Source organism: Crinia signifera, chromosome 2 (assembly GCF_055691185.1).
Source record: "Crinia signifera chromosome 2, ASM5569118v1, whole genome shotgun sequence".
Taxonomy (NCBI): Eukaryota; Metazoa; Chordata; class Amphibia; order Anura; family Myobatrachidae; genus Crinia; species Crinia signifera.
In genome coordinates, this window is record NC_139218.1 from 232,544,814 (window position 1) to 232,569,545 (window position 24,732).

Here is a 24,732-nt window from a genome sequence, read left to right on the forward strand (position 1 = left end):
TGCACCTCCCTCTCTCCCCCCCCCCCCCATTCACGGCATCCCCACGATTAAATGGCACATGCAAAACACTGACATGGCTATGGTCGACAATGAAAAAGGTTGACAAGATTTATTTTTCACTTTTTCAATTTTTTCATATTCATTCTCATGTGTCGACATGAACACCGATGAAGTGCCACACTTATGTCAACATTTACATGTGTTGACCTTTCTGTGTTGATTCTTTTCTTGTGGCGATTCGCGGCACCCCCGTAACCCCCCTCCCGCGATTCGCGGCACCCCCGGGGACTCCCGCGATTTGCGGCCCCACCCCGTGACACCCCCCTCCTGCAATTCGCGCCAACCCCCGGGCCCCCCCTCCCACGGTTCACGGTGCCCCCCACGACCCCCCCTACCGCGATTCACGGTGCCCCCCACGACCCCCCCTACCGCGATTCCCCACCCCTGACCCCCCCTCCTGTCATTGTGGCAACCCCCATCCCACGATTCGCGGCACCCACACACACCCCCCCCGCGACCCATCCTCCCGCAATTCACGGCATCCACCCACGACCCCTCCTCCCATGATTCGCGGACACCCCTCACCTCCTCCCTCCCCCACGCCCGCGCGTGATTCACGGCAACCCCAGGATTAAATGGCACATGCAAAACACTGGCACGGCTATGGTTGACAATGAAAAAGGATGACATGTGTTTTTGAAGATTTATTTTTCTTTTTTTGAATGTTTTCATATTCATTCTCATGTGTCGACATGGACACCGATGAAGTGCCACACTTATGTCAACATTTACATGTGTTGAACTTTCTGTGTTGATTTTTTCTTGTAGCAATTTTTTTCCAGTGACAACTATGAACTATGTGCACGTCAACCTACACATCATCAACCAATTCTTTGTATAATATATAACACCTGTTCTGTTTTACTGTAGGTGTTTTAAGTCAGACCTTTTACTGCTACTATTACTGTTTATGTAAATGCATTCTGAATGACAGCAACATCCTACCATTTTTCTACAAGAATATATAACCAACTAGGTGATTCATCGCGCCCCGTGCCCGCCCCCCCTCCCACAATTCACGGACCCCCCGCGCACCCCCCCTCCCACGATTCGCAACCCCCCCTCGCGCAACTCACGCTCCCTCCCACGCTTTGCGGACCCCCGCCCTCTCCCGCGATTCACCGACACCTGCGCCCCCTCCCTCCCTTGATTTACGGCACCCCCCGCGCCCCTCCCGCAATTCACGGCACCCCTAAGCCCCTCTTTAGTCCCCCGTATACTCACACACCCCTATCACTACCCAGCTTCCTGCTCTCCTGAACAGTAACTTCCACCACTGGGGAGTCGCTGACGCTGTTTTGCCCACATGCCCCTATCATGCCTCATAGCCCAGCCTCCTGCTCTCATGCACCCGAACTCCCACCCAGTAGGAGGAGACACTGACTAAGGGCCACCATCCTGTACTCCTGTGCTGCCACGCTGGACCCTCACCCACTGGCAGAAGCAGCACAGTATCTCCCACCCTCCTCTTTAGTCCCCCTTATTCCCACACACCCCTATCACTACCCAGCCTCCTGTTTTCCTGTGTCGTGACCTCCGCCAGTGGGGAGCCGCTGACTCAGAAACACCCTACTATACTATTGCACACACACACCTAAACAACATGCACACACAGCCCCCCCCCCCACACCCACAAATGTCACTGTACCATCCACACTATCAATGTACATCTTACTCTGTAACCGCTTTTTAATTAAACAAAACAATACACACCCCCTTAAACATCATATTCTCTCTATTTAACACATTTCACCTATAACTGAAGTTGCAATACAGGCATCTTTCATACAATTCTAACCATCTTTCTCATATACAAATGTTCACAAATTAAGGCGGCGCAGCCCCTTACGACGGTGTGAAGAGCGCCCGTAGGGCGCGATGAATCACCTAGTTAGTGGTATCTGCCATCCTTAAAAAAACATGACTTTGTCTTTCTTCTCATAGTGTTACCCTTGTATATCAGCTACTTCCCTATAGATTATAAACTCTCTTCCCTTATGTAGTCTTCTCTTATACCCCTTTTACACCACCGCAAAAACCTGGGCTTGTGCCTTGTGGACCTGGGTCAGCAGCAATGTAAAAAGGGCCAGCCCGGGTCCATTTATATGGGAATACTACCCAGGTCCTGACCAGGGTCACCCATGACCTGGGTAGTGGGAGGTGACTCAAGACCTGGGTAGTGGGCAGTGTAAATGGTCCCAAGCCGGGTTGGGATATCTGAGTAGCTGGGGGAGCTTGAGCATGGCAGGATGGGGCAATAAGGGGGCTGCAGCCCAGTAGTCGGGGGGTCACTGGCAGTGACAGGTGTCTGGCTGGGCAGTGGAGGAAGGGGAGAGGGGGTGATGGGGCTAAATCCTACCAGTGAGAGATGCAGCGGTGCCTGAGCCCCTGTCTCCAGTGTACCAGAGGTGGAGAGAGAGCAGTAGGTGATGCAGAGACTCTACCCCTGGCCTGTGTGTGCTGTTCTGATGCCCGGCTGCCGCCACTGCCCTATACTGTACAGTGCTGACAGGCAGTAGCGGCCAATGCTGACAAGCAGTACATGTAATCCCCCTCGGCAACAACCATGTAATCCTCCCTGGCTATGAGCATGTAAACCCATATGGCAACAGGTATGTAATCGCCCTGGCAATTGAGCATGTAACCCCCTATGGCAATGGGAATGTAAATCTCCCAGGCAATGAGCTTGGAACCCCTGGCAACTGCCAGCATCCATAGGGAAAAGCAGGGCTGTCCCAGGTTCAGTGTAAATAGCGCAGACCCGGGTCCGACCCAATGCAAAGTGCTGTGTAAATGGGGTATGAAGCTGGGTCTGACCCTGGAAACTCCCATGTTTGAAAACGATGGTCTGACCAGGGATTCTGGTGTAAAAGAGGTATTACTTATACCATTTTCACCCTGACAAATATTTTCCGGGTTATTGCACATGAACGACCATCAACCCAGGAATTTGCTAAGTCTGAAAGGGTCCTGAAAAAATATCCCAGGTCAAGCATCCCGATATTTCAACCCTGGTCATGAGGGTGCCGGACGGAGTCATGACAGTCGGGATCCCGACAGTCATTTACCCGGCGTTGGGATCCCAACTGTTAAAACACCAACAGACGGGTTCCCGACGGCCACTGGCTATTCTCCCTCATGGGGATCCATGACCCCCATAGAGGGAGAACAGAATAGGTGGTGAGCATAGTGAGCCACCATGCCCGCAAGGGGCTTTGTTGCGCTCGCCATGCTGTCTAAGTCCAGCCAGTTGGGTTCCTGACTGTCAGAACGGGATCCTGACTGTCAGAACCGTATACCACACCCGGTCATGATCAGGGTTGAACCTGGGATGCAATGCAGTGTGACCGTGCCCTTCGTGGTATTCTGTACACAGGACTGTAAAAATTGCTCTGGTTGGAGCTTTCCTAGGCTCAGAGAAGATGATGTCATCATCCAGAACCTGGGAAAGAAGAGGAGACAGGCAACATGGCGAATTGGACAGATCAAGAGATCAGAGAGCTGCTCAGCATTAGGGGGGATGAGGAAATAAAGAGGCAGGTAACAGGCACAGTGACATATGGTATTGTTTATAAGCAAAATAAACTAAATTAAATTAACCACAAGCAAAATAAACAACATTTTATTAACCAAACATGTTGTGATTACTTTTTTAAAACTAAACTTTTCTAATAATGGTGAAAGAGTTGTAACTACTGTTAAAACAATGCTGCAAGGTTTACCTGTTGTGACCTCATCATTGTAAGCAAGAAAAATGTAAATTTCTAATGGTATACATATGTATTTGCAGGGATTTCCTGGCATAAGTGTCCCGGGTCGATCCCAGGTCTAAGTGTAGTGTGAAAGGGGACATTCCGGGGATGTATCCTGGAACACATTCCTGGGTGTGACCCAGTTCTGTTAGTGTAAAAGGGGTATGCCTTTGTTGCTTCTCCTTTTCTAACAATGGCTCTGATATTCTATGCTGTAGCCACATATGGACTATTATTTTGGTTCCCTCGCAAAGGCAAATTCCTTCTCAACTTGTGTAGAGAGAATTAGATTTGGGTGAGTTATTTTGTTTCTGTGCAGGAAAAATACTGACTGCTTTATTTTGACACTGCAATATAAATCTCACTTTGAAGTAAAACCCCACCCAAATCTAATTCTCTCTGCACGTGTTACATCTGCTCCCCCATGCAGTGCACATGGTTTTTGTCCATTTGAGAAAGAATTTGCCTTTGCGAGTGAACCAGAATAAGGGCCATAGTACATGGTTTGTGATTATGTTGACTGTATATGAATAAAAAAGTAACTGTCTAACAGTATTAGATTGGTTTTCATTATTTTATGTTCTGATTTATTTGTGTATTGTAACTCTTGGAACCTTTATATTTTATATTTGTATCTGTTGCACTGTGCTGAACCTTTCTGACACTCTATAAACAAAGGGTAATAATAATAATAATTATTATTATCCTAATTTGATTAAAAAAATAGCTGTGTACGATTTTAAGTATATCTTAAAGCATGCAATAACAGAATGACAATGAGAATACTGTCAGATTGTAAATGGATATACAGTACCACCTGAAATCTGAATTGTTGAAAAATTGTTATTGAAAACCACAGATCTCCATTGCCTAATACCTGAACCACTCTGAGAAAATCCAAGATGATGATAGTTCTGCTGTTAGTGGAAAGAAGGTGTATCAGACATCTCCTACTCTCACATTAGTATATCACAATAAAATCACATTTAACTGTAGCATGTACAATGATTTCTCATATTTCAGCCTCAGGGACAAGATTGCTTGAGAATAAATCAATTAAACATTCAGTTTACAGTAATGTGGGTCATAGAGTGTTATACAGAAGACGCATACTCAGCCTGGGCCTTTAGGGATGGGATAGTGCTGACCAGATGTACAGTACACACACACACACACACACACACACACACACACATAATCATCTACTGTCATGCAATTAACAGACTCCATCAGCAAATGCAACATAGGAAAGGGAGTGGGACAGCATAGTAATATGGCTCTATGGCATACTCTATCATTACATACAGTATATTGTGTAAAGTGAGATCTTGGAAAATAATGTTTTACAAAGGCTCATCAGACATTAATGTATCCCCTTGAATTGGAATCTTTATTGACAAAAACATTATAAAAATGTTTTAAATATTGTTGATAAACATATTAATATTAGCTTGTCACCATTTAGGCAAATGGGATTTGCAGTGACCACTCCATTGGCAATAAGTTTACCATAGAATAGCAAATAGAAGCATTAATTACTAAATTAGACACAGAAGACTGTTGATCCAGTGATGGGGGGAGGGGGGGTTATGGATTATAATTTGAATAAAGAGATAGCAGGCCTTACCGAAGTACCAGCTAAAGTCACCGCATTCCGTTATCTTTAATAGTATGTACATCTTAGTCCAGTGGTGGCCAACCCGTGGCTCTTGAGCCTCATGCGGCTCTCCCCCTTGTAAAGTGAGGCTCCTGCTCCCACTGCTGCCCGCCACCCACTGTCCGTCCCAGTTCACCCTGCTGCCGGTTCCCTGAATCCCTTCTCCTTCTGAGGGGAGGAGAGCACGCATCGCGCATCTCTCCTACCCCTTACTGTGCATCCTTGTGACTGGGCCATCCGCCAATCAGATCTCGCGGGCCAGCAGCCAATCAGGAGCCGGCCAGCGAGCTTTGATTGGTGGACAGCCCAATCACAGGGAAGTGAGGGGGAAGGAGACGCGCGGTGTGCTGTGCTCTCCTCCCATCAGTGACATGACAGGAGGACTGCAGGTGGACACCAGACTGTCCTCTCCCCGCCCGGCAGCAGCAGCAACAACAGTGAGTGCTGCTGCTGGGAAATTTGCACTGTGGGGGCATAGCAGTTTGTGGCACTGTGGGGGCATACCAGCTTTCTGGCACCATAGGGGCATACCCGGCACCGTGTGGTGCATTCCTGGTACCGTGGGGGGCATATGTATATATGGCACTGCACTATTGGAGGCATATTTGTATCACACCCATCCAAGGGATCAAAATAAACTACGCCCCTTTTTTTGGCGCATGCGCCTTCGGCGCGCGCATGATGTTGGGTCTTTAGCTTGACTACCGATATTTTTCGGCTCTTTACCTCTGACTGGTTGGCCACCCCTGTCTTAGTCCCTAGTCTTTTTTGTTCTCAGGCAATTTGCTAATGGCATGCATTTAACGTACCTTATTTCATTATAGATTACGAATTTAAAATGTATCTAAGTGTTAAGGACAATAGTAGTTTTAAAATGTGGTGACCTCTCGCTTCAATTTACTTTACCACTGCATACAATCAATTAGATGTATTTAGCAGCTGTGTCTGAGAAGTGCAGTCAAAGGAGAACCATTGATAAATAAAACCCTCTGTCCATCAATCAGTCAGATGGTAGACGAGGTAGGAGAGTATTCTGCAGTGCGTCATATACACAAGATTCATTACAAGTCGTGCAAAGGTGTACGTACATTGTGGCTTGCCAAGGTTATTTTAAGCTTAGGATGATGTCCATCCCTATTTTCATCACCACATTTTTTACTGCCCTTCCTTTATGCATACCCCCACCCCCTCTACAGTTTCTGTATTCATTTATTCCTAATCCATATAGCGCTTTCTGACGCCCATGGTCTGAGTTGTGACGAACTACCATATAGCTTTATAAGAAATGTATTTTATTAAAATCAACATCTTCTCCAGTATGTGCCTGTTGTCATCTCCATGGTGTAATAACCATATAATAGAGTGATAACAATCCCTGCCAGTGATAAGCATATAGGACCATCTAAAGACTGGACGAGAAGGACAAGCTGTCCAGGCCCAGGACTCATTTTACTGGAGGGAAAGGTAAGACATGAAGCTGGACTGTGCCTGATTGGGGGTCAGAGATTGCTGCTTAAATGGACATACAATTACCACTTGGACAATCTGTCCAATCTGAAGCGATGGATGTTTCCTTTTAAAACATGTTTTAAAACATATTTCCTTTTAAAACAGAGATACACCTCTATGTAAAAATGTAGTCATATGACTTAACACCCATCCTGCTTCCACTTAAAGGTCTATTATCACACCAGCTCCCACCCCTCCTAAGTTACCCTACAGTAGGCTCCTAAGTAACTCCTACTGTAGCTTGGTGAACAGGATCAGGACCTCGGACAGTTCCAATGTACAGCCAATGCACCCTACATTGCTTGGAGTAATAAAGGCTCTGTCTGCATATTCCTAGTATGATACACATCCTCTGCTCGTTGTTCTTAAGTAACCACAGAATACATTTTCCCTGGGTACCTGACACCGTGGTATTACATAGGGGAGCAGTATGTAGCTTGCAAGTGGGGGAGGAGGGGAGTTTCTGTTCGCCAAGAAGTGGACTGTAAAGCAGAGAAGCAGCTAGGGATGCCTCGCCTGCCTATGGAGCAGGGTGTGTGCAGGGGGAGAACCAGAGAAAGGACGGTGCGCCGACTGGAGCTGGGAGCTGGCTTCTGCTGCTAATGTGATAGCAACAGGGGTGTGATGAGCAATGAGTGATGTGAGTATTCAGTTTGGGCACTGCCTGATCACATGCATTCATACTTTGTGTTTCCTTGCCATATTAAAGAAACTTTCATAGCAAAACTGGATCAGAAACACCATCGCATTAAATTATCACCATTTATCCCCCAATAATAATATTTTGCTTGTGAATTTCTATGTTGTCCCTATTAAAGCAGTAAGGGGTCCAAGTAAGCAGTGACACACCTTGTGAGACAAACGGGGAAGCTGCACTAGCCTGGCAGTGCTGGAATGCTACAGAGGCTTACAGAGCAGTGTGCTGCAGGCGGGTGTGCCTGACTACACAGGAGACAGCTGCTGGCAGGTGACACACTTGTTGCTCCTCTATGTCAGTGACTTTCTGCCTGTTACCGGCTCTGAGTTAGTTACACCGTGCTGCTGCCTCTGTCCCCTCTAGGTATACATGTACGGCGGAGGAGAGTGCTGGACCCTCCCGGAGATACTGATGAAATAGCCGGACTCCAGCAAACATGGCATTCCACGTGGAAGGATTGGTGGCAATAATTATCTTCTATCTAGCTATTCTGTTCGTGGGCATCTGGGCAGCCTGGAGAACTAAGAACTTGCGTGGTGATGGAGATCCCCGGGAAGGGATCATTGTGGGAGGCAGAGATATAGGACTGCTGGTTGGTGCTTTTACTATGACTGGTGAGAACCAATTTAATAAACTTACTAATAGTGTCTTGACCCACTGCACAATGTACATAACGGAATCCCTCCACTATTAATACTATTAGGTGTGGTGTGTATTTAATAGCATTGAGAGGGAGAGGTTCCTGTGTAATGTGTCAGGAATATGAATTTTTCCATACAGTATTTTTTCGAAATAAAGGTGAAAACTCACATTTTGAGAATGTGTATTCGGTTTACATTAAAGTGCTTATTCAGATTTTATTTTTATATAGTAATGATCAGGTTGTTGGTTTTCTAGTATCAGTGTATGCATTATAGATATTTGAAAGCACCTGCATATATTCTGATGTTCCTTTCTTCCTGACTCTAAAGTATTCATAGAGGCATCATTCATGTTAATGCTGGAATGAATGAATAGCTGTGTCAGTATTTTCTTGCCACTGCTCAGAGTTGTGTAATGTTAAATAGCTGGTTATGCAGTTACTTTGCCAGTAACCAATTAACCAATATACTTATAGAGTAAAGATTGATTTTTAACAACAATAATAAAAAATAGTAGCTGTAATGCTAATAATTATTGTAGGATATGCGTATCACATTAATGAATATAAATATGTAGATCATAGGTAGTCAAACTCGGTCCTCAGCACCCCAAACAGCTCACATTTTCCAGGTCACCTTACAGATGTACTTATTACTCAGTGACACATTTTAAAAGATCCACAGGTGGAGCTGATTTTTCCACTTGTGATTTAATGCTGGGTACACACCTAAAGATATATCTGTCCAATCTGTCTGGTGGGAACAGGAATCTGCTAATGTATGGGACCAAATGGCAATCACTATTTGCACTAAATGTTTGATGATATTTCAGATACATTTGTTAAAATAATCAATTTTAACCAATTTGTCTGAATGACAAATTGTACGTTTTATAGTATTTGAGAATAATTGGTTGATTGTCATTTGCTCACATACTGTACATTACCAGGTTTTGTTCCAATCAGACAGATTGAGAGAGAAATCTTTAGGTGTGTCCAAGCTTAAGGAGACCTGAAAAACATACAATGTTCGGGGTAATAAGTACCGAGTTTGATAACCTGTGATGTAGATAATTGTAATATGCTTTGCTTATTTTGTTTCATTTTATATTTTCATCTATTAGCCACATGGGTAGGTGGAGGATATATCAATGGAACAGCAGAAGCTGTGTATGTGTCAGGGTATGGGCTTGCATGGGCTCAAGCACCAATTGGCTACTCCCTCAGTCTTATTCTAGGTAAGTCACAATCGAATTACATGTATTGATATTTGTCTCAGTTAAAACTCGCTGTGGTTATCCTCAAATCAAATAAGAGTAGAGGAATACAAGTATCAGGGAGATAGCAAGGTTAATGCACGGCTAATTTAATAAGAAGATATATCTCATCCATGTTCCATTAAGATGCTGCACTTAAATAATCTTTTCAAGCCTTCAGGCAGTGTCCTGTCTTATATCAGCCCTAAAGTCCTATAAAAGTTAATGTAATTGTAGTCCTATTAGGATACAATTCTAATGAAAACTATTTTACGTGAATTCATACAATGGGCTTTTCTTTCATAAAAAAAGATCAGGAAAATGTGTATTTAATTTTTTACATTCTGAATGATTATTCTACCCATGCCAATAATTACTATGACGTATGTATGGCTGAAGACTCCTCCCCTTATCATGCATGATGCTACTGCAGTCATATCACAATGCTAATGAATGAGCACATATGTACGAGTACAGTTGTTGTCATTTGAATTAAACATCGACTTTAAAGTGCCCTTTGACAGTTAACCAATCCCTTCTTTTTGTATTCTAGAATAAAAGCCTTTAAGAATTTCAAATTTTAAAGATTATTGAGCGATATATGGAAAATACTCAAGGACACCATGGAGTTTATAATAGTATACAAGGGCACTTATCATTTAAACAAATGTATGGTTCAGTTGTAATGTAAATTCAGTGTATTAGAAATAAATAATTGAGCTAATTGCGATTAACCTTATAATGTTCAATATGGGATCTACCACCCGTACCATAATCTTTCTAATGCTGGATACGCATTAGGCAATAGTGCTAAAGATACAATATCACTACCAATTTCCCTTGCACTGCCTAGAAATCCTTGACAAATGATATAATGCATACACATTAAACAATGTCATTAACGATATTGTTATCTTGCATATCGTTAATCTCTTCGCAACTGCTCACAAACAAATTAATTTTCCAATGTATGCAATAGAAACAGGTTGATTGGGGCAGGAGCTGACGTCGCACACCCTCCCTGAAAATGCTTGGGCATGCCTGTATTTTCCCTGAAACTCCCTGTAAACAGCCGGGTGACACCCCCAAATGCTGATTCCTGTCAATCATCTTCCAAAATTCCGTACTGAATTAAGAAGAGGATTCTTCACCATTAGAGCAGTAAAATTCTGCAACTCATTGCCGGTGGGGATGATTACAGCAACTACTGTTAATGAATTTAAATCCAAACTGGATGCATTTTTGGCCACTAAGGGAATCCTATAGATATGACCTACTCAAGTCAGTAGTTACAAGTTAGATAGGTTGAACTCGATGGACTAATGTCTTTTTTCAGCCTTAATTACTGTGTTACTATCTTGCGTATAGCCAGCAGTTAAAAAAAGTGCTGGATTTTTTATCCCAGGATTGTCTCATACATGCATATTGCGAGCCATACATACAGTATGCTGTCATATTATTGATTGATAATCGCCCGGTCTGCAAATTTGCAGCCATGCAAACAGGGCTACATAACCCCCTATAATAGATCATGAAACCAGTGTGTCTCTACAACAGCATCAGCATGTTCTGCCAACTCCATTGACATGGGACTGAAACCTATGGTGGCATAGCATGAAGCAAACTGGTCAAACAATTTAAATATTTAAGTTTGCATAATTATTCCTAAATTAACAGCATATTGTTGAGTCATCTGGCAATGATGTTTTGCTAAAACAAGGGATTAACAAGCGATAATGAGTTCCCATTTGTCTTTATATCTGGGCGCATGTTAAGAGTATACATAAATATGGGCATATGTGTTCCAGCTGTTTCTGAATTAGGATCCCATAATGTTCAGCCAATTAATAGCAGTGGTAGATAACCAACATATGGAGTGCTGATTGGCAGCAATCATCTGGTGAATTTCTGCATGTAATTATGTAATTTGGTAAATGGAATACCTAAATACAGTTTTGCTTTGCAGTGTCTGCCCATCACTACTTCATTTAAATATAAATATAAAAAAAAAATACAAAGTACAGTGGTTCTCACACATTTTTAAAGCACGGTATCCAGTATGTGTATGAACAGTTTTCCATGGCACACTAGGCCAAATGTTTTTATAAAGGCAAACTTAATAAGAATTATTAAATTGTGCTTCCTGTAATTTTTAGGTTCAGTTATGTGGTGGTGGTGGTGGACTGGGTTGTTTCTTTCTATACCGATACTATGATTGGTAACCACCAGTACTGGGTTTTCATATCACATTGACGAAAAATAGTTTTATCTAGCAATGGGCAAGTATCCTGCAGCAACCAGGGTTGGACTAGCCCACAAGTGTACATGGGAGGTGGGCCCAGGTGGGCCTCACTGACTGAGGGTCCCAGGGCCAGATGTACTAAGCTTCAAAAGTGATAAAATGGAGAGTGATAACCAGTCAGCCAATCAACTCCTACCTGCCATGTCACAGAGTGTTTGAAAAATGTCAGACAGGAGCTGATTGGTTGGCTGTTTATCTCTCTCCATTTTTTCACTTTTGAAGCTTAGTGTTTCTGGCCCCTAATCACTTCTCTAGTAAATTGGTGGGGCAGGATCTTGAATGATCATGGGTGCTTGGTTTGTTTCCATGGAAACTACACCAAGATTAGTCCTGCTGCTAATCAAAGTGGGTCATCTTGATACCCGTGCCCCTCCTTTATTAAGAGGCCCGGTTTTTATGTTTTCTCTAATAGTTAGCCATGTGCCTTTGTAGTGGCTGGGCAGACCTCCTCTGGTGGCTGACCACACCAATTAAGCTATGGCCTAAGCTGTGTTACCAGATAGGCCCTTCACATCTAGAGTTATCACCTCATCCCTTTATTTTTGGACACATATTCATTACACAGGTTCTACAGTGGCATTTATGACAATTATTCTCCATGATATATACATATAATATATTCCTCTAGGTGGCCTATTCTTTGCTAAACCCATGCGATCCAAGGGATATGTGACCATGCTGGACCCATTCCAGCAGATCTATGGGAGAAGAATGGGAGGATTGCTCTTTATCCCTGCACTAATGGGAGAGATGTTCTGGGCTGCTGCAATACTTTCTGCTTTAGGTAAGGCTCTTATACCAGGGTTGCCTACCTGACCCTCTGTTCCTGGACTTCCCTGGTAATGTATGATTACCGTCCCCTGTGAGGAGCTAGGTATTTGATAAGAAAGGTGTTTCACCACAGGTGATGGCAATCATACATTACCAGGCAAGTCCAGGAACAGAGCATTTTCAGGCAACCCTGTCTTATACTGTACAGTGATGTCATCGCTGATGTCACTTATTTTTTACATACGCTATGGTATACTGCTTATATGTATCAACATGAATAAGGACTGATCTACATGTACTGTGGTTTTTAAATGTTTAAATATCTTTTTAAATATTATATGGACAGCTGTGTGTTCATGACCTAAATTACCGGGGGTAATTTATCATTTTTATTTTTACCCTAAACTGCAATGGTAGAGGCCATGGGTGAAATTTAATAGGATGAGAGATTCAGAAAGTGAGAGATTTGGTAAGAAATCTCCAGGTTTTTTAAGCAATCATTTACACTGCAAAACCAGTTTGATTTTGAAGTGTAAATGATTGCCGCTTTAAAAAAAACTGGAGATTTCTCACCAAATCTCTCACTTTCTGAATCTCTCATCCTATTACATTTCACCCCATGTATCTTTTTACACTGTAAACATGTTGCAGAATTTACTACTCCCTCCTAATTAAATCAGTGGCTTTAAGCCCCGTACACACGGGGCAGATATATTGCTAGCAATATATGGCTGAGCAATATATTGCTCAGTTTCTCCTTTTCATCAGCGACCAGAGATGGTCGCTGACGAAAGGGAACCTCTGCCGGCGGTGCCGCAAAGGTAATCAGCTGGTCGCAGGAGCTTGACCAGCTGATTAGAACGGGGCTGAAAACGGGAGCGCGCACCCAGCAATTTATCGCCGGGGCACACTCCCATCACTGGCAATATGGTCGCCTGCGACCATATTTCCAGCAATTTCAGCACCTATCGCCCCCGTGTGTACACAGCATTAGAGAGGAAATGGCATCAGGGAATGGAGGAAACAAATCTAGAAATATACGAAAGAAAAGTTTTGATATATTGCTGAGGACAGGCCACTGTGCGGATTATTCTTTGAATGTTTCCCTTAGAAAATCATTCAGGTGCGCTCCATTGAACATTGCCATCTTTCTGAGAAAGTCCAACAAATCTACTCTAATTATAGTGTATAGACAATAATTAACCTAGCCTGTGCAGCTATGTGTGTTACTGCATAATTTATTTCTAAATCTACTAATACATACCGTAGTATACTTTTTGAACAATGACAAAAACAATGGTCTGTTATTCTGGGGCTTACCCATCATTGGGGGATGGATTGAACCCCATAATTAAATATCCTCCTTGCCGCGAGTCAGGGGCGGGCTGGGCCGGGGGGCAGAGTGCCATATGCCCCCCGGGCCGCTTACCCACCCACTGGCTGCGGGCCGTGCTGCGGCTGGATCAGCTTCTCCAGCCCTCCTGCACTGGCCGCGGCTTACAGAACACGGCCGCGGCTACAGGAAAATGGCCGCCGGCCCCCTGCACTGAGGACATGTTCTCAGTGCAGGAGGCCGGCGGCCATTTTCCTGTAGCCGCGGCCGTGTTCTGGAAGCCGCGGCCAGCGCAGGAGGGCTGGAGAAGCTGATCCAGCCGCAGCACGGCCCGCAGCTAGCGAGTGGGTAAGCGCTCTCCCCCCCCCCCCCCCTCCCTCACCCCAGCATATGTGTTTCTGTCACTGTGGGGGCATATCTGGCACTGTGTGGGGGCATATCTGGCACTGTGTGGGGGCATATCTGGCACTGTGTGGGGGCATATCTGGCACTGTGTGGGGGCATATGTGTATCTGGCACTGTGGGGGGCATATCTGGCACTGTGGGGGCATATATGTATTTGGCACTGTGGGGGCATATGTGTATCTGGCACAGTGGGGCATATGTGTATTTGGCACTGTGGGGGCATATGTGTATCTGGCACTGTGGGGGCATATGTGTATTTGGCACTGTGGGGGCATATGTGTATCTGGCACTGTGGGGCATATGTGTATTTGGCACTGTGGGGGCATATCTGGCACTGTGGGGGCATATGTGTATCTGGCACTGTGGGGGCATATGTGTATCTGGCACTGTGGGGACATATGTGTATCTGGCACTGTGGGGGCATATGTGTCTGGCACTGTGGGGGCATATGTGTATTTGGCACTGTGGGGGCATATGTGTCTCTGGCACTGTGGGGGCATATTTGGCACTGTGGGGGAATATGTGTCTTTGGCACTGTGGGGGAATATGTGTCTCTGGCACTGAGGGGGCATATGTGTCTCTGGCACTGTGGGGGCATATGTGTCTCTGGCACTGTGGGGGCATATCTGGCACTGTGGGGGCATATGTGTCTTTGGCACTGTGGGGGAATATGTGTCTCTGGCACTGTGGGGGCATATGTGTCTCTGGCACTGTGGGGGCATATGTGTCTCTGGCACTCTGGGGGCATATCTGGCACTGTGGAGGAATATGCGTATTTGGCACTGTGGCAGAATATCTGGCACTGTGGCGGCATTTGTGTCTGGCACTGTGGGGGCATATGTGTATTTGGTACTGTGGCGGAATATCTTGCACTGTGGGGGCATATCTGGCACTGTGGACATCACATTGTGCGGTGTAATGGGCATCATGGTATGGGGCGTAATGGACATTACGGTGTGGGGAGCATTGGGTAATTGCCATCACAGTATGGGGTGTAATGGGCATCAAGGTGTGCAGCATAATGTGTAATTAGCATCACAGTGTGAGGTGTATTGAGTAATTAGCATCGCAGTGTTGGGCGTAATGTGTAACTGGCATCATGGTGTTCAGCATAATGTGTAATTGGCATTACGGCATGTGGCTTTATGTGTAATGGGTATTACAAGGTTCGCTAAAATGTGCAATCTGCAGGTACACAATACAATCATGGTACAGGCAACGCCCCTTATGATAGGCCACGCCCCTAATTTTTCGGCGCGCCTACGGCGCACAAAAGCATTCCTTCCGACGGTGACTTGGCTGATTATGGGCCAGTGCTCTGGACTTGCCCCCTAGGCTAAAAGTTGCCAGCCAGCCCCTGCCGCGAGTATTGTCTTGGTATAGGGAGAGTTGCTCTGTAAAGCAGCTTTCCCCACTATCCCTAACTAAGCAGTGTTATGTGCCAGTGCAATGTCCACAGACTGTGCATGCGTGACCTGAGTTCATGCATGCGTAAAGCCACAAGGAACATAGTGCAGCAGAGGGATGGCTTCCAATAGAAAGGAGTAAAGGTGCCCACACATGGTACAATTACCGGTGTGATGAGATGTGCATTCCCGCACACATCCCATCGCACAGCATATAAATGATGTGCTTTTTAAACTAGTTTGCATTGCATCTAGTTCAAAATGCACGCTGCTTTAGTCCATCGCATGCGCTTTGAACTAGATGCCATGCAATCTAGTTCAAAACGCACTGTGCATATGGCACCCTGTATGGGCTCCTTGGTTTTGAGAACCAATCACATCTAAAGATGGCGTTGGTTCTCACAGGCAGTCTCCCATGCAGAGTTTGCAGAAAACTACATGACTATCGGGTGGTGAATGATATTGACAATCAATAGGTCCACACCAAAAAGTTGACAGTCAGTATGTTGACAGGTGCAAAAGGTCAACAGGGCCAAAAGTAGCCCCGCCCCCGCCTCTCTCAGACTCGAGTCAGCAGGAGGGACTTGAGTCAGGAGGAGCGTCGGAGCACTGACACAGTGGGAGACACCCAGTGGGAGGGAGACAGGGAGGGAGCAGTCGTGACTCACTTGTGAGTCAGGGGCAAATCTGCTGCTGTGCCTGGATGAATCCCTGAGTCTGCCAGCGAGTCAAGACAGTTGTTCACTGTGCAGGCTCAGTGATTCAGTTATGCGGATCGGCTTCTTGCAGCAGCAGTGAGTCAACTCCCAGAGAACTTTCACTGAATCACTTCCTGGTCTGCCAGCTCACAGGGGGCCAGATGTACTAAGCTTTGAAAAGTGATAAAATGGAGAGTGATAAACCACCAGTCAATCAGCTCCTACCTGTCATGTCACAGGCTGTGTTTGAAATATGACAGGTAGGAGCTGATTGGTCGGTGGTTTATCACTCTCCATTTTATCACTTTCCAAGGCTTAGTACATCTCACCCTGTGTGCTGTGTACATTCCAATTGAGTCATGACTCATGAGCCGCATCACCGACTCATCTTGCTTCACTGAACTGAGTCATGTGTCTCGACTCAATTCAGTGAACCACTTTGCCCATGACTACCTCACATGTACATTATAGATAGAATAATAGGAGGTTCAAAAGCTTCACATGACAATGGTCGACACACATATTGTAAAGAATGTTTATGGGTTTTTACCTGCTCACTAGACAGAGAATATATGAAGATGTCCTTTTTCTTTACACTATATATGCAGCGAATCTATGCAGCCTAGCAAGCAGGTCTGAAGCAGGCCCTTGGTGCCTTTTGTCAGGAAGTACACTGATGCACCCCCCCCCCCCCCCCCCCCCCGCCCAAATAGGGAGAGCATGCTCAAGAAAAAGGGAGATGTCTCGTGGGGAAGGGGTGTGTCCACCACACAACAGTGCACACAGTCCTTTATGCCCATTACACATAAACGCCCACACAGCATTGGCCCTTACAAATAAATGCTGCAGCGTTTTGGGCATTGTGGGAAAGAGCTATGAATGACGTCATGACATCCCTACCAGTACCAAGAGACCCTGGGAAAGCAAGGCAAGCCAGAGGGGATGGAGGACAAGGGCGGGCAGCTGCAGGGCTTCCTGCTGTAAAGTATGCAGCGGTACGACCAGCTCCTCTACCGAGTACACCGCTACATACGTACATTACCATGGGTTGCTCTGCATTCTATGTCTCATTGTCAAGCCCAGAATGCAGAATGCATGGTAATGTCATAAGGTTAATGTTACTTATGCTGTGTACACACAGTGCGAGTACCGTGCGATGCGATCCCGATGCGATCTGATCGCATCGCACGGCTTGCATGCGATCTGCATACAACTTTGACCATATAGTTCTGCACTATATAGTCAAGGCAGCCAAGACTTTCTGCTTGCAATACGTGGTACTTGTGTACTTTCACGGCTCCCACGATGTGCATCGTACAGGGAAAAATTGCATCTGATGCGATGCAATGTCATTTTTCACAGAAATTATGGACATGAGTTGACATCATGTAAAATGCACCCCAAATGTCATTTTTCACACTGTACCACCCCCACTATCAACGCCAACCCGAAGCGTGGCGAGCGCAGCGAGCCCGCGCTGGGCGGCGGTACGCGTCCTACGATCTTTTCATACCCCCACTATCCACGTCGGCGTGGAGTTGAGAATAGAAAGTGTGGCGAGCGCAGCGAGCCACCGAGCCCGAAGTGTGGCGAGCGCAGCGAGCCCCGCGAGGGGACATGGATACCTGTGAAGCCCGCGAGGGGACACGGATACCTGTGAAGGTATCCGCGTCCCCTCGCCACGCTTCGGGCGGCTCCGTGGCTCGCTGCGCTCGCCACACTTTCTATTCTCAACTCCACGCCGACGTGGATAGTGGGGGCATGAAAAGGTCGTAGGACGCGAACTGCCGCCCCTCGCGGGCTCGCTGCGCTCGCCACGCTTCGGGTTGGCGTTGATAGTGGGGGTGGTACAGTGTGAAAAATGACATTTGGGGTGCATTTTACATGATGTCAACTCATGTCCATTATTTCTGTGAAAAATGACATCGCATCGCATCAGATCGCATGCGATCTCATGCGATCGCATGCGATTTCATAAAAATGCATAAAAACACGGGAAAATCGCATGCCATCGCATGCCACTACATATGGCATCCGATGGCATGCGATGGGAGCCGTGAAAGTACACAAGTACCCAATACGTGAACGTGCATCGGGATCACATCTGGATCACAAGGGTAAAAAACCCATGCGATTTGCAAGCGATACTGATGAGATTTTGACAATATGTTCAAAATCTCATGCAGATTGTACCCGTGTGTACACACCATTAGATTATATGAACTAGATCAACATTGCAATCGTTAACATGCTGGGTAGAAAGCATGTTTTAAGTTATGCTCTTGATCTGGCAAGCATGCTGTCAACATATCGACAGCTGCATTCTGGGAGCGACGTTTTCGCTGTCCATCCTGTAACTCCTTCCTGCACTGAATAGAGAGAGATGCAATAGAAAAGGTTATATAAAAATAAGCATTTTAATGTTCTCAGTTATTTATTTATATTGGTAGCATGCAGTTCTTTATAGTTTATCATACCAAACTATATGATACAGGGTTTGCTGTTTTAAACTGTCGGGAAAAACAAGCTACAAATATAATTATATCATTATAAAATTGTGAATATGAATATGTTGTTATACCCTTGGTATAGTCATAACTTTAACCTGGGCAGCCTTTTCTGGGCCCTTTAATGCCCTGCATACTGGGACTTGTGGTTCTCCAAGTACCTGCATGCAGGGGAGGCTTGCTGGGACTTGTTACACAGCAGAACTCAATGTCATTTTATTACATACATTTTTTACACAAACTATCAAACCGACACCCACCGCCCAGGAGAGCCAGGGATGGCCCTGGGCTTCAGCCCTGGATGGGGGAATCCTGGGGTGACCCCTGTACTGGAGGGGTCCCCATTACCCCATGGACCTCGGTCAGTGCTGATTAGCCAGAGGGTGATGTGATGGGAGGGGAAACTTACTGTATATAGAAAGCCTACCCCAGCTGTGACATCTCCCTGGGGGGGGGAGGGGGGGGGGTTGTGTCTAAAGCGCAATCTTTTAGCTGTCTAAAACATTGCACCCTAGTAGACCTCGCCCCTGTTCTAAAGCGCCTCACCTTTATGTGTGTTTGGTCCAGACCTCTTCGCTGGGCTGTTTGTTACTATTTCAATATATATATATATATATATATATATATATATATATATATATATATATATATATGTATATATATATATACACAAACACAGTACAGTATATACAGCTTCTCTTCTGTTATTGTGTTTAGTACAACTGGTCATGTAAGCTTTAGTCATATATGACATTATGGTAGAACTCATGTGGATACATTATTAGTAATTAAATGAAACCTCTTTTATGTAGCAATGAATAAAGTATGTACAGTAGCTTTGAAAACCTGAAGTGAGTGGAAGCAGACAACAGCCTTTACATCATGCTGGGGAAAGGGGAAATGGATTAACTTCTATGTAAGGGGAGGGGTTCAAGCCGTGGCTTTCATCCTCAGGGTATGGATATGAAGAAATTGAAGAATGCAGATTAACAATTGAAATAAGCATTCCTTGTTTTCTGAGAGCCTGCAGCACACTGTCCTGTAGTGTGAATCATCAATATAAAAGACACAAATTGTTACTCATTTACCTCTGCTGCAGCCACTTAGATTTGATTTAAGTCATCTTGAACTAGGTAGCCTGGTCTGTTTCTCCTGCACCAGGCCAAGATTAATCACTTCTAATAAACATAATTTACTCAAATTTCCAACTGTGTCTTGATTAGATGTGAAACAGTAAGGTGCTTGTTTACAGTCTGTTTATCATGAAATAATCACTGCAATGTTGTTGTGCTTGTTTATTTATTTTCTGTAGCAGTTTTGAAAACTTTTCTTAAACATATCTAGTATGTATCAAACCAAGTGAATGTTAAAATCATAAAAATATATATTTTTAAAATGAATCCTCATATTTTAATTTCTATTAATTAAGATAAATTAGAAACAAACAAAAGCATCCCGGGAAAATTCTCTTGGCAGCCCCAGTGGAGGCAGTGTCTGCTGTGTTGGTTGGGATCCCCCAGGCAGGTCTCAGCTGTGGCCTTACCTAAATCCCCTGCCACAGCTGCGACTCCATTTCATGTGGGAGGCTGTAATCTCCGCACCCCATCTGCCTGTGGCTCCATCTGTTATTGGGGGGAACACGGTCACAAGGAGAACAAGTGGACTGGTCCACCGACAAACCATCTCAGCTGGCCATTCTGCCCCTGCACTAAAATTCTGCCCCTGCAAATTAAGTGGGTTATTCACATCCATTCGGTCCTCTGTGCATTCGGACCGATGGTGAGCGCCTGCGAAGACGTGTTTCTGCGCACGTGCAGACGTAGGGTGCATGCACCCACAGCAAACTTTTGGTTCACCGGATTTCACGCACCGATCGCGGTGTGAGGGGAGGGAGAAGGGCAGGGGGCGCCGGGCTGCCCCATTACCATATGGGAACGCCCAGCATTCCTTGGGCGTTCCCATGAGAACACTGAGGTGGTGACGCGAGTGCAGGGGGCTGGCAGCTGACATCACCGGATGTCAGCTGCCTGCCCATATCTGTGCCAGCATGCACGCATATGTAAGTGACTTAAAAGTCACTTTTATATGCGTGCACGCACCACATCTTTCAATGGTTGCAGACCATCGAAAGATGTGGGCGGTTACCCGAGGCATACGAATGGATGTTTATGCAAAACATCCATTTGCAGCCTATGTGGACGAACCCGCGCTGTGGGGGAAACCGTGTTCGTTCGCCGTGCGGGGTTTGGTGGACTCGCAAGGCTGCGAATCACAGCCTTGTGAATCAATCAGAATAACCTCCTAAATCCACTTTGTCTCAGGCATGTGTCATGCTCTACATATGGGTATGGATCATTGGATAGACAGCAACTAGGTCGATAAGCATTAGGCCGACACCACTAGGTCGACATGCATGAATTATTAGAACTATACATTTCCTTTATCTATAACTATAGATACTACAGAACCTTATTTCTGCCTGAATAAATCTGCTGATCACTGGTATTCCTATGGCTTGCTTTAGATACAGTTTTCCAGCTGCTTAACCCTTTGAGTACCAAGGGAATTTGTCAAAATAGGTGTTACAATTGGCAATCACACATATTTATTTATCATAATGACCTATAATGTTTAGCTTATATACGAAAAATAATTTATTTCCTTTTTACACATTTTTTATTTGAATTTATATAACAAATGTAAGCATCGCAGGTATTTTTAGCAGATTTTTTGCACATCTCTCACAGAGATGTTGGCAGGCAAAGCATTAATATTGCTCACATATGTATTTAGGAGCCTATTTTTATGCTCATCATGTGGAGAGCTATAGAAGCAATGAAAGGTTATAGGGGAATATTTTATCTTCTTCCTTCTGACAATATTTCAATAAAAGTATTGTATGTTTGAATCATGAGAATTTTCTAGTTCATCTACCGCATTCAATGTCTCTACAGCAGACACTCCTCCACCCAGAGGTGTCACTAAGTCCAATGACATCAGGGCTCTAAAAAGCTCCTTGGTTGTGCCCAAATAGGAGGCATGGCCTTGCAAGAAGGAGGTATGGGCTCACCTTGTCACTCTCGGGCAGGCTCAGTATTTTGTGACCTACTGTAGATACTCCTCTGCCTGCCTTTTTGGCTACTACACGGTGACAGGAGATGATTGCTGCACAATAAGGTCACAGTGCAGCACCCAGCTTATGTCACTGAGGAGCTAATATTTTATTATTATTATTATTATTATTATTATTATCCTTTATTTATATGGCACTACAAGGGCTCCACATCACCCAATTTCAGAGTACATAAACTAAAAGGCCTCCATCTGACTGGAACATGCGAGCGTTGTTAGAGAGGTGGAGAGTCTGAGAGAGAGAGTTAGAGAATTCCAAAGAAATTTAGCAGCATGTGAAAACTTTTGGAGGTAGGAGCGGGAAGAAGAAATCAGTAGCCAGGAGAGGTGGCATGCATTGGCGGAACAAAGAGAATGGGCAGGAGTGTAAAGGGAGATGAGTTCAGAAATGTAAATAGGAGAGGAGTGGGTGAGGGCTTTGTAAGTGAGTATGAGAGGCTTGAGTTTGATTCTGAAAGGGAGGGGAAGCCAGAGAAGCCTGTAGAAAAGGCGAGGTGGATGTAGTGTGTTTGGTGAGGAATATGAGCTGGGCTACAGCACTGAGCATAGATTGGAGTGGAGAGAGACATTAGTCAGTGATGCCACATAGGATATTCCAGTAGTCCAGTCTGTAAATGACTGGAGAGGGGATAAGCATAGAATCCTGGGTGAGAAAGGGTCTGATCCTGGAAATATTTTTCAGATAAAAATGTCAAGTTTGTGAGAGGTTCTGAATGTGTGGTATAAAGGTGATGAAGGAGTCGAAGATTGCTAGAGAAATACAAAAATATTAAAATATAAAAAATATCAATAGATAATGATATTGTGTGAGGTGAGGTTGTGTAGGATGGTGGGAGGATTATTCGGTACTTATGTACTAACTGGGCTGCCGATTTTGAAATTGGGTCCATCGCATCGCATCACATCCGACCATATCGCATGCGATACGATGCGATGACCCGATTTTTCCATAGGATTCAATGTTAAAATGGACTGAGTCCATTTTAACATGGAATTCAATGGGAAAAAGGGGTCCTTTTCATACCCCTACTATCCAAGTGGGCATGGAGTTGGATATAAACCTGTGGCGAGCGTAGCGAGCCACCGAGCCCGAAGCGTGGCGAGCGGCCGGTATTCTGTGTCCCCTCGCGGGGCTCGCTACGCTCGCCACGCTTCGGGCTCGGTGGCTCGCTACGCTCGCCACAGGTTTATATCCAACTCCATGCCCACTTGGATAGTAGGGGTATGAAAAGGACCCCTTTTTCCCATTGAATTCCATGTTAAAATGGACTCACTCCATTTTAACATTGAATCCTATGGAAAAATCGGGTCATCGCATCGCATCGCATGCGATATGGTCGTATGCGATGTGATGCGATGCGATATCGCATCGCATCTGATTGTATGCCTTAAGTTAAGGCATACAATCAAAAAATTGGCAGCCCAGATAATACATAAGTACCGATTATTCAGTCTTAGCCATGTTAAGTTTAAGCACATCCAAGAAGAGATAGTAAAGAGATAGTTTGAAAGGTAGATTGATTGATTTATCATCAGCATAGAGATGACATTGGAAGTCAAAAGAGCTAATGAGTTTACCTGAAGAGGACATATAGAAGATGAAAGGACCAACCCTGGGGGATACCTACAGACAGTGGGAGAGGGGGGAGACCAAAAAGGAATGGTTAGAGAGGTAGGAGAACAGCCAGGAGAGGACAGTATTATGCAGACCAAGGGAGTGAAGGATTTGCAGAAGATGGTGGTCCACAGTGTCAAAAAAGCAGAGGGGTTGAGAACAATAAGCAAAGAGCAGTAGCCCTTACATTTTGCAGCATGGAGATTTTGCAGACTTTATAAGGGCAGTTTCAGTAGAGTGGAGAGAATGGAAGAGAGACTGGAATGGGTAAAGTAGGGAATGGAAGGAGAGAAAGGCAGTAAGCCAGTTATAGACAAAATGCTTAAGGAGTTTGGAGGTAAAGTGGTGGCGAGAGATAAGTCGGTAGTTGGAGAGGCTGTTCGACAAGAACATACTTATAGACAGTGCCTGATGGAAAGGAGAGATTGAGGAGGTGGGTTAGATGGGAACAGGCAGAGGGAGAGCTACGGGAGGAGGTAGAAAGGGATAGGGTCAGATGTGGAGGGGAGGGGGTGAGGGGGAGGAACATATGAAGGCCATGACTCCCTTCCTAAATACATGGGAGAAGGATGTCAGAGTTGATAAGAGGAGAGGGGTGATAAGGTAGAGGAGGTGGAGCAGATAGTGATGATGGGAGCTGGAGGTGGGCAGAGGAGGAAGTTGACAGTGGCAAAGAGGCACTTTTGGTTTGAAAACTGTTTTCTTAAAGTTCTTAAAGTAAAAATGTGTAGCAAGGGAAAGAGCAGCACTGAAGGATGCGATCATAAGTTTGAATTGAAGGAAGTCTGCTTTAGAGCGTAATTTCATCCAATGTTGTTCAGCAGGTATCTGGTGCATTTCGTGTACCAGGGTTGAGGTGTTAGTTTGGGAAGGTAAATAGTGGTCAGTGGAGCAACATAATCAAGAGCAGACATAAGGGATGCATTATATATGGAAATGGCTTGTTCGGGAGAGAGAGAAAAGAAGAGAAAAGGGAGTCAAAGATGGAGGAA

The 24,732-nt window shown here is 45.0% G+C and overlaps 1 protein-coding gene across 4 annotated transcripts in view; it reads left to right on the forward strand.

The window, feature by feature from the left end:
- The first annotated feature begins 6,705 nt into the window (after positions 1 to 6,705).
- SLC5A7 (solute carrier family 5 member 7) overlaps positions 6,706 to 24,732 on the forward strand; it is a 42,443-nt gene continuing 24,416 nt past the window's right edge. The window contains exons 1-5 of one of the 4 annotated variants that reach the window (XM_083174004.1): positions 6,706 to 6,933; positions 7,797 to 7,945; positions 8,039 to 8,289; positions 9,440 to 9,553; positions 12,502 to 12,657. In XM_083174004.1, the coding sequence (XP_083030130.1) occupies positions 8,112 to 8,289; positions 9,440 to 9,553; positions 12,502 to 12,657 (448 nt within the window). In that variant the 5' untranslated portion in view covers positions 6,706 to 6,933; positions 7,797 to 7,945; positions 8,039 to 8,111. Of the gene's footprint in view, positions 6,934 to 7,305; positions 7,619 to 7,796; positions 7,946 to 8,038; positions 8,290 to 9,439; positions 9,554 to 12,501; positions 12,658 to 24,732 lie in introns of those variants that run through there. The other 3 variants (XM_083174007.1, XM_083174005.1, XM_083174006.1) reach the window with 3 other exon arrangements.